The following is a 16169-nucleotide window of genomic DNA, read 5'->3' on the forward strand; positions in this document are numbered from 1 at the left end:
GGGAAGACTGATAAAAAGGCACAGAAAAGACAGAAGAGCAGACAAAAAGACACAAATACAGGAGAGCCTGAAAAAAGAAAGGCACAACTTGAAAAACCTTGAGGTGAGAAATGCAAGCCAGATTTCTTTGTGTCTAATTTAAGGCTTGAGTTCCCTTTTTCATTAGGAAAAAGTATTTGTATGAAAACTGAGTATCATTAAAAAAAAAAAAGCAGCCTATAGATTTGAAATTAACAGACAAAAAGATGTGCAAATGGCATGTTGCTTGCATACCCCTGCTTTTCAGGGCTTTTCTTTGTCCAGTTTGTGCTTCTTCAGTCTAGCTACACAAGCAGTTAGTTGTCCAGTCTTCATATAAATATGTACGATTGCCTTAACATTGGTGCCACTTCCATGAACAGGTAGACTTGCTCACCATTTTAAATTGTGCAAATTCTCATTACAGTACCTTATCCACTAATTTGTCAGTCTAGATTGAGCCCATGCAATACATAAACCACTTTTTAACAGCAAGAAGTAAGCTGTAGCTTCAGTTTCAAACTAAAACTTCACAGTAGTCCTCAACTGCTTGCATTTGTGTATTTCTGCACTGCTCACACATACTGCTATCAGGAATAATAGAAACGACCTAATTTAAATCATTTGGGTCACAGTCAGCAAAAGGCTTGCAGAGTGCTGTCCCTGTATTTGAACCACGATAAATGAATATTATTGCCTGTTAGCTATATTTTCCATTGAGGACTTTTGTATGTACATTCAGTACCAAATTGTGGACCTCTGCTGTATCTTTTGGGGCCTTTTATTAAACTCTTCCTCATATGGGAAATCCTTGAAGGAAACTGGACTACATACATTATTTGAATCATTAAAACTTATTCTAAATTACCAGCACTTTAAGTACTACAGTCAGAGTTTGTCCTGACATCTGAGGCCTGGCCTTCACAGGAGAGGAGGATGGAGAAGTGTCCCAGGCAAGCCTCTAAGACAGCCATTGCCTGTTTTCTTTTTTAACCTTCTAATTTAAAGACAGCTTAAATTTATTTCAGTTTCAGTTTGATTTCATATGGTTTTTCTTCAAGATATTGTTTACCTTGCAGTTCAAGGAGATTCACTGAGGAGGCAAAGAGAACTTGAGACTTGGGTAAGAAAAGGTCTCAGTTCTCATTTTCAGAACTACTAAGCAATAATATTAATTACAAAAAAGATATTTTGTGATCAGAGTAAAAAAGAAAAAATGTCTTTTCACTATAGGATAGTATACAGGAAATGCTGAAAAAGTTAAAGAGCTTTGAATGTGCTTTTTCCTTGAAGAACAGTTCAATATTTCATGCTGCTTACGGTGCCTACTACTGTAACACTCAGGTCACAGGCCATGGCATAACTCCAATTGCACAGAGGCCACTTCCAGTGTCTTCTGCAGAATGACTTGGAGAGAAAATATCCCATCCTATTTCTGAGATTATGAATTCTAACCTTTTCTTTTTTTTTCTTTTGTGGGCTGTGTGATTATGCTGTCAGCAGGAAAGGGAAGAGCCATGAGGGTCAAAATACAGTGGTAATGAAAAACACATTTCACCTTTTCACATTTCGAGCACCAGGAGGACAAATATCAATGTATGCTTGCAAAATAGGTACTCCTAAGACTCCTTAAAGTTTGTCAAAGCAAAACAGGTACTTCGAGGCTATAACATTTGTACTCTTTGACTCTCATTCAAATGCCTGTGGGTGAAATGGAGAATCCCTCCAGACGGGAGAAAAAGAGCTGGGTTAGAGGAGACTAACATAACTACAAAATTAAGTCCAGATAGATCATCTGCTACAGACATCTAGACTCTTACATATTTCAGCTTCAAATAACTTGCTTATGGGTAGATATTATCTACTTCATGTGCATACAATATCCACATGTTAAATTATATCTCAGTAAATTTAAATTATTTTCACTTCAGCATACGATCTTAAACTAAATATACACATAACTGTATAGATAATTCTGTATTCCATTCCTAATGAAAATCCAGATAGCCATTTCAGTTTCAGAGGAGTTAGAAGTGATTTTACCAGTTAATGCCCCAGTCCACTCAATTCCCAAGGCATTAGTAATTTATTAAAAATAATTAAATTTTCCCAAAATTTTTAAATACTGGTTGTTCCGTATTTACTTTTTTTCTCCTTCTTTCTTCCCTTTTCCTTCCCTTTCTTCCCTTCCTCTCTGTTTTTCAAACCCTTCTTTTCAGAAGGTAACTTTCTTTTATAGGTAACACTTGTCAAGGTTTAAACTTCAAGTTTGTATAGGAAAACTTTGCATTTTATCTGAAAACTGCTTAAAAAAGTTACCTGTGTGGCATTTACAAATAGAGGTGCTGTGAAGTGAGAGTTAGTAATTCTGTTCACAGCTGCAAGTAAACCCTGAGCAGTTTAAGTGAAGTCGCTCCAGTCTATCCTGTAATATATCTAAGGGCAGAAGCTGGACTGTCAGAGGTTTTACTTACAGAAGAGGGCCCGATTCTACTTATTTTTCCAAACAGAAGCAGCAGTAGCCATACATCAGTTATAACAGCAATCAAAAAGTCCCCTTAACATCTTTACTATGTTTATCCACGGAAAATCTGTGCTGTGATTAACAACCTCTATTAAAATATAGCACAATATCTGTAGAACAGAGGAAAATAAAACCCTGACTAGTCACAGTTAAATGATATTCATATACTTACCCAATAAAATTATTGCAGGAGTTCTTCAACTTAACTTTAGCAGGTTTTGATCACACAGTATTATTTCCCTACCTGCTTTTCCTCCTTGGATGGCCCAGTGTTCTCTAAAGACCTTCATTGTCTTTTTTCAGCTCTGATGACCTTTGCAAACATTGAGATTAAAAGATGTGCCATCCTGAAATGTTTCAGAAGAAGTGGCCAAGAAATGTAGCAAGCTAAACTTTGCAAACCTGCAAAACACATACTTCTGTAACCACATAAAACCTTCCACTGTAGCATCTTAAGCTACATGAAGATACATACAGATGGATGTTACAATTTAGCCAAAGACACAGGTAGAGAGGTTAGCATGGAGCTGCATCCCTCCAGAGATTATTCTGAGAGACTGTACCTCCTATAACATCCCACTAAAAGCATACACTGTTCTCTTTTTGCAAACCAGCTGGATGGTGCAGAGAAAAGAGCTGTCTATCTATGGCTCTGCTTTTTTTCTTGTTTTTAAGTAGGTACAAGATGGCACATGAGGAGAAGGTCTATACCAAACTTGTCCTATGTTACAGCTATATTCAAGGTCTACAGTTTATTAATGTGTGAGATTTGTATTCCAGTCTGTAAACTTCTCATGTTAGAATGTATTTAAACTCTTAGGAGTTGAAGCTGTAGCTTTAGCTGTGACCTTTACAGCACATAGTATGCTATCAACACATAAGATAATGTAACTCCTTAAACACATTCAGCTTCAGTAAGGTCACACAGCTGCTTAAGAAGTAAAAGCTGAGCAAGCAGAAGTAGTATTCACAGAGTGGGAACTTCAAGTCTCATGGAGACCTCTTTGTTCTCTTAAGAGGTTAAATTACACACTCTATCCAGTCATGAAACAGCTTACAACATTATCTCATGTGGCTTCCCAAATCAATGTTCTCTTGTGTGGCACAGCTTCACTGAAACACTGTGCCAGATAATTTAATGCCAAGTATTCAATTGACGAGGTGCTTAGAAGCATATAATTTATATGGCGCTCTATTTGTCATTTTTTTTGTACAGGCACAAACTTACCAATATTTTGATTGGGTGCATTTATTGTCTTGCTGATTATGCTTGGTTTATATTACCAAATTAAAATAAATAAATCTAAATGCCAAGTATTTACATAAGAAAAAGAATTTCAATATAACAAATTGTGCCTCAGGCATAAGGGTTAAGGTCTCAAAATTCATATCATAATATGATAGCTGTATGTTCATTCACTGAAGAATATAAACAGTTTAAACTGAAACTTTCCTTTTTGTAAATAATGAAGAAGGGCTGTCAATCACATTCCAGGAAGAAATACTGCAGCAATACAAGATATTGCAACTTCATTTGTTTTTTACAAGCCCTTATCCAGAGACAAGTGTCCCACTATCAGAGAAGAAAGCTTTACACAGCAGGAAAACCTATTTTATTTTTCTTCTCTTTCTTGGCAGCTTCAGCTGTTACATAAGGCTATAAATGGAAATGGCTGAGGTAAGGGAATGCATGGTCCCTTCTCTTGATGCCACAACAGGAACAGAACCTTCTGCAGTGCAACACATCAGCCACCTTGGGTTAGAAATATTTGAAAGCATCACAGCAAGACTTGCCAGGGAATAAATGAAGTATGAGAGAGATACTGTGCACCTACATATTTTGAGGGACAGATCTAGTAAACAGTCATGCACTTGCTTCAGTATCTGTGAGGAACTGGCGCTCTGAAAGGTTGTGAAGAGTATTTGTGTTACATCTTCATATTTAAGTTACACTGAGTGTGTTCATACGATGTCTGAACCCTCTACATTCATAATGACTCTTATGGAAATAAAAGGGCGACTATTATGCAGAAGTACTTACTGAAGTATCATAAGGGATACTTTAGCTTTGCTTATCAGTCATGCAGGTTAAGTATGGACTTTCCAATACTGTCTTCTCATGTGGTACATTTTTTCAGAACCAGGATGACCTAAGATAATAGTTTTCAAAGACCTGTAGTATAAATGATGTTTATATTATCGAGAATTATGTCAAGCAATGACATAAATCTGTTTACTTTGAATAGATAATTGGAAATCATGTTTCATTTAAGAAGGTATGGAACATTAGCATCATTATTGCATCATTATTCCTTCCTATAATGCATCATTTTCAAGAATTTTAAATGAAAAATTGTCATTATAGAATATTTTTGTTCTTCTCTCCCCTTCTTCTTCCTCTTCTGATCCCCCAAGTGATTCTGAGGGTTCATTTACTTACTACTTCAGTGTCTTTCAAACTAAATTTACTTAATTTAAAAGCACTGTTATTCTCCCACAGTTTTCAGTCCTTGAAATACCCAGCATTTAGTCATTTAGCTAAGAAACACATGTCAGCAATGATAAAGATTTGATATTGAAACTTAGTTCTGTAGTTGCAATTTTGGCTGAAACAAAGTATAAACTACTGCACTGGCAATTGCTTTACCTGTGTGGTCTACCAACAGTATAAAGTGATAAAAGATTAATTTTACTGATTAAAGGCAATAGTATCTGTCAGTATACAGAAGCAGGCCTTTAAAACAAGGCCATGCTTACAAGTTAATATTCAGCACACAGGTGCACTTTGAAAATGCTGTGTTCTGCTTTTCAGAAACCTGTAATTGTGTGCAACCAAAAAAATTTGCTAGTGATAAGGTGTGGTGCTATTTGTCCTTCTTATTGGCAGCATGCAAGACGACAGTTCAGAATCCTCGACTTCAATATCTCAACTTCTGAGAGAGAGTTACTTAGCTGAAACTAAACATCAAGGGAAGACTGAAAGAAGCAGATCAGAAACAGCTTCTCATAACTTCCACTATGGCAACACTTCCAGTGATCTAGATGAGGTGGCTGCCCAAGATGACCTTCCAGATCTCTCTGCCTTTTTGAGCCAAGAAGAACTAAATGAAAGTGTAAACCTGGCAAGACAAGCTATTGATCAGAATCCATTGGAAACTAAACAAGATGAGCTTCAGGCACGTTCACAGCATCCCCCAGATCAGCTGAAAAACACAGGAAAATACAAACAAATGGCCCATTCTCCAGCTTTGAAAACAGCAGACAATGGCTTGCACTCAAACTTTCATGAGGACTACATCAAAAATTCAAAGGGTTCCAAAGGGAACTCTCAAGATCTAAAGAAACACCACCTCCCTTCTGAATCTGAATCAAAAAAGGAATTTCTAAACAAGGCTGCAGATTTTATTCAGGAGCTCTCATCACTTTTCAAAGCTCATAACTCTGAAAGAATAAGACCCCGAACGTGCAAAAACTACAGGAGTAAAAAAGGTAGCTCTAGCCTATCTAGCACATCAGTAAACAGAGAAAGGCTTTCCATTCCAATACCTCAAGACCTGGAAAACAAAACAGAGAAAACACCTGAACAAACAGATGATCATCAGGTGGCAAACTTGGAATCCATCAATCAATTAACAAACACAGAGCTAAAAACAGAGTCAGAATCTGCATCTATATATTCTGATGAGCCTATTGGACAACCACCACGCTTTACTCAAAAATTGAAGAGCAGGGAAGTTCCTGAAGGAACCAAAGTGCAATTGGACTGCATTGTGGTAGGGATCCCAGCACCTGAAGTCAGGTAAACGTACTCTGCACTTGTAATTTTGTATTTCTGTAACAGTAGGTGAATGCCTTACTTTTTCCAGATATTTTGATGTATACATTTCAGTATTCTGTAGGAGAAGTCTCTTGATCTTGTTTGTTAAAATTGAATAAGAAAACAAATTGCTTTCTTTAAATCATACAGAAGGTTGCTTATATTTTAAGACAATATATCTGGGGACACATTACTTTCTTTGAATTTTAAAGAACTGTTTTTAAATACTGTACTTCCATAAGTAAAGCAAAGTGCTAACTCCTTAGTGAGAAATGTTAGTTATCTTTCTGGAAATCAAGATTGATTGCACAAACTGGCTAAAACCACAAATAGCCGTGATACCTTGAGACAGCATTAGGTGTTTGAGATGAGTGAACACGGGATCCCATAAACTAAAATAATCTGTGCATGATCAGAGAGGAAAGGAGTTCATTGAAGATATTATATAAGTAACCAGAAGCAGGTCAGTTCTAATTCAGATTCTGACAATGATTCTGTTGTGACCTTAGAAAAAAATATTCTGTTTTATCAAGTGTAAGGCACCACTGTTAACTGATTGATGTTGTGTGACTAGCCTGATAATTCTGATGCTTTAGTTTTCACCTATATCTATGAGGATTTTGAATGTTTAAAAAGTAACATTTTTAAAGATCACCAGAGGTGATACGAAATGTGAAAAAGCTACACTTTATTCATCAATGACATCAGTGGAGTGAGAAACGGATTATTATACCTTATAAGTTTACCTTGAAAATTCTTATCTCTCACCAGCATTTCTAAATCTAAAGTTGTTCATATACAGCTCATTAGTCAAATTTACCTCCCATTTAGAGTGGTGGAATTGTATTTCCTTTGCTGGGACTGTACCAATCCAATAGGAAGGAAAACTCTAGTCATCTTTTAAAGACATACTATAAATACTTGCACCCTAATATCTTAAGTATCGTAAATAGACACCCTTAGTCTAGATGGTTGCTGATCCTTTTATAGGAATTTTAGAAATCTGTGTTGCTCTTCTAAATATTGAGAAGAACTATTTGCATCTTCAGTATCTAATTAAAGCACTCAGAGCTTCACAGATGGTCCACTTTTTCCAATTGTCAGCTTATTGTCTTCCTTATATACTTAGACAATGCTGAATATAGCACTACAACCATTTCTACTGCAGTCAACAACTTTTATCATCTTTCTTACTATACTAATAAGCACAATCATCAAATGAAAACAATCTTAACATCCAAAAATGGAAGCTCCAAAGATTTTTGTGGTCAAGAATCTTTGTCTTCCACTCCAGCACACCAGCTGCTAATTTTTCAGAAGGAAGAAGCTTTTACAATGTACCATTAAGTGCATAGGATCAAGGACCTACAAATGAATCCTCGTGTTATTGACAGCCTTGTCAGGAAGACAAGAAGTTACCCAGTTCACAGGATCCCTGAACTGTAACTGCCAGACCATTTTGCCCCTCTAGTGCCTTCAGTAGTAACATGTCCCTAACAAGACCCTGAACCACAGTGCCGTGCAAGGTCTCTTGTCCATGACATGAATGTAAACTTTCAAAGGCTAAATGTTTATAGAAGAGGAATCTGTTCTAAAGCTAGGGGAAATACCTTGTTTGGGAAAAACATGCTTTCGACTATGCATCATGTCTAAACTCACTGCTTTGATTAACAATTTTGAGGCATTCCCTTGGGGGAGCTTCTGTCATTATAATTGTTGCATTGTGTTCAACCCTTAAATTCATAGAGGAACTTGATCAAAATGGAAAACAGAGCCAGAAACTGGGGGGAGGAGGGGCTTGACTGAAACCAGACAGGAAATATCATCATCCCCTACATATTATAATGCAACACTCTCTGAAGACTTCTCTTGCTTATAAACTCTTTGAGACTTATTTCTCCAGGCACATGCCTTGATAAATCTTTTTTATATTAAAAATAGCAGTAGGATTCCTCATCATTCATAGTTTATAATACAAAGGAAACCACTGAAATAATATTCTTTTAGTATATAGACCTGTACACAAACTCAATCTGACTTACTTTGTATTCAGAAAAGGTGAACACTGAATTGCTTGTTTATAGACATATACTACAGTGCACAGTGCTAATTTTATATATTTCTCAAAAATGCCACAACACCATCTTTATAACAGCACATCATGCTCATGCCATTGACACACACGTAAAACTGACAAGGTGTTCATGCCATCAAAGTTTAGGCATTTAACAGCTATCTGAATTAGAAGTTGACACTATAAAGTCACTGAAGCCTTGCAAAAGCAGATCAGAGAACCTAGGAACAATGAGTCATCCCATGTAGTAACCAGGGATGGCCAGGATGCCTATGCACCCAGTACAGGGACTGCTTCATTCCACAGAATTGGATGACAGATATCTTTGTAACTTGAGCCTTCTTTTATCCCAACAAAACTGACGGTTTTCAACTGAAACTTCTGTTTCAATATTTGATTTTGTTAATTTTAAATAATAAAAAAAGTTACTTATGTGAATGCCAGTCAGTAGAGGAACTATTACACTTTATAGAATAAGTGTCCATCAAACATTTCCAACAACAATACACTGCTGCCAGGCACAGTACTGCTCCAAACAGAAACACCACCCTAGTTTACTGACTCATGCTTGTAGTCAGATCAGGGTCTCAGAGGAACTAACACAGAAACCCAGAACTTACATGCTCCAAGGCCACAGATAGTAGGGATAAGGAAAAAGAAGTCCCATAGGGGAAATCAGTCCCAAGTAGTCAAGCTCAAGAAAAAGACTGGGCTCATTTTTCAGTTTTACAATTTAAACTAACAAGAGATAAAACACAAGGGGATAAGTTGTGATTTATGCAGCACATACATACTCCTTGTGTGTGTATGTACCTACTGTATTTACATACTCCTTGTGTGTGTATGTACCTACTGTATTAAGCAGAAAGCTGACAATGTTAGCTGCTTTAACACTTTCCTGATCATACTTGTGTGTTAACTTCTGTCCTGTTCATTCAAGATTCTTTCAACTCCACCAAAGTGTACTCACTATGTAGAAGCGGTACTGTGGGAACCCAGGGTATTGCAAAATAAGAACATGATTCAACAAGCTCTGTAACATAGTTTCTCAGTCAACACTAGGAGCAATCTGATGGTTAAACAAATGTAGTGGGAATTATAAGCGAAAAATCAGAGACAGGAAATTTAGAAAGAAGGAGATCACAGGAATGGGAAGGACTGTCATTCATGATGGATCAGGGTCCAAATATCATTGGCAATGATACAGCATTATAATCTACACGCTTGGTAGGTAATTGTCTGGACTATACAAGGGCTCACTGAGGGACAGAGAATTGGATGTTGGAGCAAGAGAAGAAACCAGGAAATGAATTTGAAATATGAATATGGATATGGAAAACTAATCCTGCTTGGCTGAATACAGACAGACCTGTCCAATTGTTTCTTAAGATAACAGCCTTAATGTAACACACTCATGTTAGAGGAAGCTCGTTAAACCCACCTATCTAGAATGAAGCTTAAATTAAATGTTACCCCTTTTTCAGGATCATCAGCTGAATGCAGTGTCAGAAGTGACAAAGACTGACACTTAGTATATGGGCCTCTAGCTAACTCAAACTTTAGCATGCAACTAAAGAGCACTACTAAGTTTATTGATTTTTTACTTTGACTATACTGCAGGTTAGAAGTAAGCATTTAAGAGAAGTATTTCTTCGTATTTCCAAACTGTTAAAGGCTTTGATGCCCTCTTTCTCATGCTTCCTTCAACAACTTTGTTTCTGTATGAATAATGATAGGTGTGACATTCACTCCCCTCTGTGAGGAGAGCACTCCTTATTCCCTCAAGTTCAAAGGTGCCTACATTTTTCCAAACTGTTTGGCACATCACTCTTAGGTTAATTTTACTTATGAATCACATTGCATAGTTTGGCATACACAGCTATCCTGAAAGTGTCATGAGGATTTGAAGTTCTAAAAACAGGCTGTATGTCACACGGTTTCCATGAAAACATTCTTTAACATAGGCATACAAAGCTTAAAAAAATTCATTTTAGTGCTGCGTTGTTTAAGGAGACTGGAGCTGTAACTAATCACAGATTTTTAGTGACTCTGAAGCCATGTAAGGTTGATTAAGACTTTTTTCTTCCTGGCTGCCAAAGAAAAACATGTATCTGTTAAGTGCTCAAAACCTAGAGAGCCAAACCTCTTACACGCAACTCCAGTCAAGTCAATAGATTAAGACCTAGGATTAATTTGGCACAGCGGATGACACTGCTTGTGCTTAATGTGAACCTGCCTTGTATGATGAAGCTATCATTACAATTCATGGCAGGAATGAAATGTCAGTGACAGACAGCATTGCTACTTCAGTCATGCCACGTATCTCAATGTCAGAACTCCCCTTGGAACTGACATTTCATTGCTAACACGTACAATGTTTGGATGGTTAGAATAAAATAAAATGTTAATAAGCAAAGAGTAAATATGGCCATGCCGAAGATTTACATAAAACTTAATTTCACAAAAGAGAATTGTTTTTCATTTATAAGCATTTCAAAGAGGTAGCATACATGGAGAATGCTCTTTTTCTCAGCTTAATCTCAAAATAACTTTATGATGAAAATAGTGACTAAAGAATGCACTGCATAGAAGAACTAAACAAATGTTTGAAACAGAAGTTTATTCCTGAATTATTAAATCACTTATGTTGCAAATTTTTAACTAGTCAAAGGAAAAAATAACTGCAAAGAAAAGAATTAACTCAATCTTGCTCCACTATCTGTTTAAGTCAAGTAAAGGAATATACTACTAAAGGAATATACTACTGACATACTACTAAAATAATTAAGATAAATAGCTTACATGGTGTTTTTAAATTTGCTTATAAAAAATTAGAATTGTGCCTCACACAGCCATGCAATACAGACTTATCTTCACACAGACACACAAAGGTTAGCTGGAAAAGATGACCACTAGTAACACAAAGAGTTATTACATCTTATAGTGATTGTATACAGCATTTTGTGTAATGTGTTTTGCTTTATGTGTCACTTGAGTGAGGAGCCACATTTGAATAAACACAAAACCAGAATATCGCCATACTATATAAGTTAATGTTCTGAAAAGGTGCTGCAGAAAATTAGATAAAATTCTAGAACATGGGTATTCTCTTGAATAGTTTTTCATATCTGCTAAAGCTAACATGCTAAACCAAGGCTACATTAGAAGAAGGCATGCAGTAGGTATATAAAAAGACATGAGTAAGTCCCATGATTCACCTCCCAAAGCACACAGTTGCCTGTATGTATTAAACACCTAAAAGCAACTTGTACATTCACATACCAAATTTATGCTTGTAGTCCTACAACTTCTCTCCTGAAAATGTGACCATTTTCAATTATTATCAATTGCAAATCTTGAAAGCAACATAAGAATAAACCATATAATACATATAATAAATAAACAAACAAACAAATAAATAACTGGAAATCCCCCTTTGGGATAACAGGAATCCTAAGAACATATAATAAATACATAAATAAGTAAAAATCTCCCTTTGGGATAACAGTAATCCTATGTAATTTCCTGGTCTGGAATTTAAAACTGGCACTAATCAATTTCAAAGGACATTTTCAGTCAGCCCTGTAATGCAGATATCCATACTTCTTCACTGGGACTGCTAACGTTTTCTTCTGCTTACTTGTGGTAGAGTTATTCCTTTATCCCAGGCATTAGATGTTTCTGTTCTGGTTTCCAAGGACCCCACTACCAGCTATGGTATCTGCATCTACATGTTTATAAGGACATGACTGTACAGAAAAGCAAATGTGATATGCACGTCTGTGGAGACAGGCAAAAAAGCTCCCCTGTATCTAATTATTAGTGGGGGAAAATACCAGGTTTGGGCAAGTCATTGTGGGCAAAGTCTAAAATAGTTGCTTAGTCTTCCTTCTGTCTGAAGAGGTTTGTATTAGAGGATCTGAAAGGTTTCTGACTAGACTATGATGGAATATGAACACTACAGCTCAATCAGAAGCTGGAAGAATAATTATTTTTAAAAGAAATGTACTCTAAATAGAAGTGTAAAACAATTATTTAAAAATAAAGATAACACAAATAAAAAGCAGGATTTGCATGCTAAATGTTAATGAAGATTCATACAATCTACTAGAAAATAATGGCAACGGTACTGTGATAGTGAAATACTTTAAAAAAGAAGTAGTTTGCAAATAATAATTTTAAGACCACTGATTTCATCTTTTAAAAATTATTTTTAAGTGCTGCTTCACAGCTTCTAAAAAAGATAGAGAATGGAAGATAAAAGATAAAGATACAAGATACAAAGACAAAAAAGATAAGGAGAATGGTTAGATAGTCTAGGATAAGTATATTAATATACATACATATGTATGTATATATTTGCTCCATTTTTATACTCTTTCATATGTGTCTGCTTTTTGCCACTGTCAAGTCAGCATGCTGGGTTAGGTGGACTTGTAGTCTGAACACCCAGTAAATTCTTATTTATCTTTTTACATGTGCTACCTCACCTGGCATCCTAGGGTATATACTGATGTTATTACTCCCTTTTGTATGATGACAGCTATCTCTTAAATTTCCAAAGATAGTGCATGCTGTATGCGTTTGGTTAATATCCAAAACACTGTTTACAACTGTATTGTGAAGCACCTTAAACAAGTTCTATTGAGGTCTGAGAAGCAGCATGAATGGCTGCTGAAAGCTATCCTGAAGTAAAGTGTTGCCCTAGGCAGATTGTCCACTGACAGAAAGTACCTTCTCATTTTGCCCACCAGAGTGGTAGATAACCTAGCAAATGACAAACTTCAAAGGGATAGAGGTATACATTCTCAATGTTGTGGCTCACATTGAGTTCCTGCAAGCACCCGTGGCAATTTAAATGCATCTGTAGCTTCCTAACTGTCCAATCTCTTCTTCTATGGTTATTAACAAGAGTGATAAATAGGAGAATTTGTATAGTTCAGTTACCTGAAATTCACGTATCCAATGTCCTGGTTCAAACCCATTTTCATTAGACTAAGACTGGGGCAGCTGGGCCTGGGAACACGTTTGAATCAGACATCCTCTCTTCAGAGTGAGAAACCTTCAGCAAAGAAGTCAGCATCAGGATTTTAGCATTTTAAAGCACTGCTGCCACATCTGAAAAAGCTGGTCTATCAGAGCCCTAAGGTTCAAACGGAAGAGAAATTAGTGACATTGGTGGAAGCTCTCCACATAAAGTGGTGCCAGTTTCTCGGTGGTAAAACCCTGCAAGAAGGATGTGGATGTATTTTAGTAAACTGTACTTAGCTGTGAAATGTCAGGGAAGAGAGTTGGGACATTTTACACCCTACTGGCATCCTCTTTTAACATGATGATATTTACCAAATGACTGTCTCTTGCAATCAGAAATGTTAAATTTATAAAAGTACTTTTCTTAGACACATTTTCAATTCTTGTTACAAAGGAGGCTTGTAAAAGAGGATAAGCAAGCAGATGTAGACATGAACCACGTTCTAGCTTTCTAGCTACAAAGGTTTGCCTTTCTAAAAGGGGAAATTGTGTTAAGCAGCATGATTCATTCCATAGTGCAGGAGTCTCCCTCAGTAACAGGCAGATCTGTACGCTTTCCAAGCTGCATATTCAAGTCAGTTGACTGTACGGCTACAGATTACACTAGTGTGCAACTCAAAGTGGACTGGGGAATACCCTGTCTACTTTAAGAAAGCCATGTTGGATGGCTAGGACTAATGGTGCACAAATAGTACATGGTTTCCTTCTTTGCTATGTAATCAGCATTTAAATTCTAGATTTGTACCCCTTCATACCTCGCAGTCTATTTGTGGCTCTTTTTTGAATTCTACATGGCATTTCTATCAAATTCTGGTTTTCCACTGGTATGGACTGTCTTACAGATTTTTATTTTTTTTCCCCTAAGATGTTAATTTGGGCTTTTCTTCATGTTCAATTTGTAGCACAAACTTTTATAAAAAGTTTTGCTTCCAAGAGGTGAATTCATCTGAATGGTTAAACAAATTTATTTATTAATGTTTTCCCAAATTATCTAAGATGAAAATGTATTGAAGCACCTTGTATTATGAGCCACAAAATATGAATTATTATAAATTATTCCTCAGAAATATATTTTTATCCTTTTTACAACTAATCTTATTTTGTGTGATATGTAACAGTAAATATTTGCCATTGAATTAATAGCATTTGTATGCACTCAGAAACTGGCAGGTACTTATATAAAGATGGATGAAACAATTATTCTTTTTAAAAGGTCAATTAAATAAAGAATGTCAGTGTGACAGTTCCCACCCACAAAGCCCAAGATGCATTAATCAACCATACATAGTTAAGAAAGCAACAATAAACAGAAAATGCAAATATTTTGGTGCAGTTTTGTATCTATCTATGTTTATGAGAAAGGTTATAGTGAAAACACAAATGCACCTTAGTTTGTTCTTCAAATTCAGCTAATTATCAAAAATTATACAGATATTTCTGAGTATTATCCTAAACATTTAATTCTGGATCCTTATACACAGTACTACAGCTTCTCTATAAAACCTAGATTGTCTTACTAAATTTGAATCTGGTTCTTCAAACCCACCTGCTTTTTCTCTTTCTGTTCTGCCTTCATATTAACAAGCAATAGCAATCAGGCCTGCTCTCCTCTCCTCCTAGCTCTCAGATTGAGTGATGGCTACTGTCATTTGGTGCTTTTTAGGTGCGGCTTTTACTTTTGCTTGGATTCCTGTATTTTCTACTGAAATAACCCTTCTGAACACTGAGGCACATAGAAATGTCTCAGATGAAAGCATGAAGTCTCTAAAGGGCCGAGTATATTCTTGGATGTGTAACTGGGTTTAACAGAGAAAAACAGCAGTATGATGCAGAAAAGAATTCAAGGTCCAGCTGTCTCACTGCCCATGTCCTTGTAAGAAAATGCCTCTATGTTGTAATAAATCACTTATTTTTCCTTGTGATACACTTATTCTATCTTTTATAAAAAGCAGATTGTCTTGAATATGCAATAAAACAGAGAACAATATTATAGTAAATTTTAGTCACATTCTGAATGAACATGAACTTTGGAATCACAAGTTTGAGGGGAATTTGTTTGCCACAACACATATCTGAATGTACACCAAGAGAAATTCAGAGCTGAACTGACAGCATTCCAAATTCACAGCTCTTCTACTCTAATACTGAAATCTGTGTATCAAGAAAAATATGTGCTAGAATCATTTATATAAATTAGTTTGTTGGCATGTTTAAATACTGCCAAGAAATGAGCTCTATTATTTACTGTACTTGAATATTATGAAAAACAAAAAAAATTTATTCCTATGACTATTGATTCTATACTTACCTGCAATACTCTGTTAGAATCTTCAGGCTAACAACCACCCATTTTATCGTCAGAAAGACTTTGAACAATGTCATTCTATTTGTCAAGTTGATTGTATTGATAAACTGTGTATTTTGCCTTGCAGGTGGTACTGTGAAGGGAAGGAGCTTGAAAACTCACCAGACATTCAAATAATCCAGACAGGTGATCAACACTCATTGGTTATTGTTGAAGCTTTTGAGGAGGATACAGGACGTTATTCGTGCTTTGCTTCAAACATCTATGGAACAGACTCTACCTCTGCAGAGATTTATATAGAAGGTAATGATAGAATTGTTGCAGAAATTGTTTAAATTGATCATACAGGATTGAGATATAATTGTGTGTTTTGTATGTTAACTGCGTAAATAGATTTGTC

General features: G+C 36.0%; 1 protein-coding gene across 1 annotated transcript in view; it reads left to right on the forward strand.

Annotated features, from left to right (window-relative positions):
- Nucleotides 1–5430: 5430 nt before the first annotated feature.
- Nucleotides 5431–16169, forward strand: part of MYPN (myopalladin) — a 46987-nt gene continuing 36248 nt past the window's right edge. Inside the window, exons 1-2 of the mRNA XM_005153676.2 lie at nt 5431–6341; nt 15897–16072. Coding sequence (XP_005153733.2) covers nt 5431–6341; nt 15897–16072 — 1087 coding nt within the window. The remainder of the gene's footprint in view (nt 6342–15896; nt 16073–16169) is intronic.

This window comes from Melopsittacus undulatus, chromosome 4 (genome assembly GCF_012275295.1).
Source record: "Melopsittacus undulatus isolate bMelUnd1 chromosome 4, bMelUnd1.mat.Z, whole genome shotgun sequence".
Taxonomy (NCBI): Eukaryota; Metazoa; Chordata; class Aves; order Psittaciformes; family Psittaculidae; genus Melopsittacus; species Melopsittacus undulatus.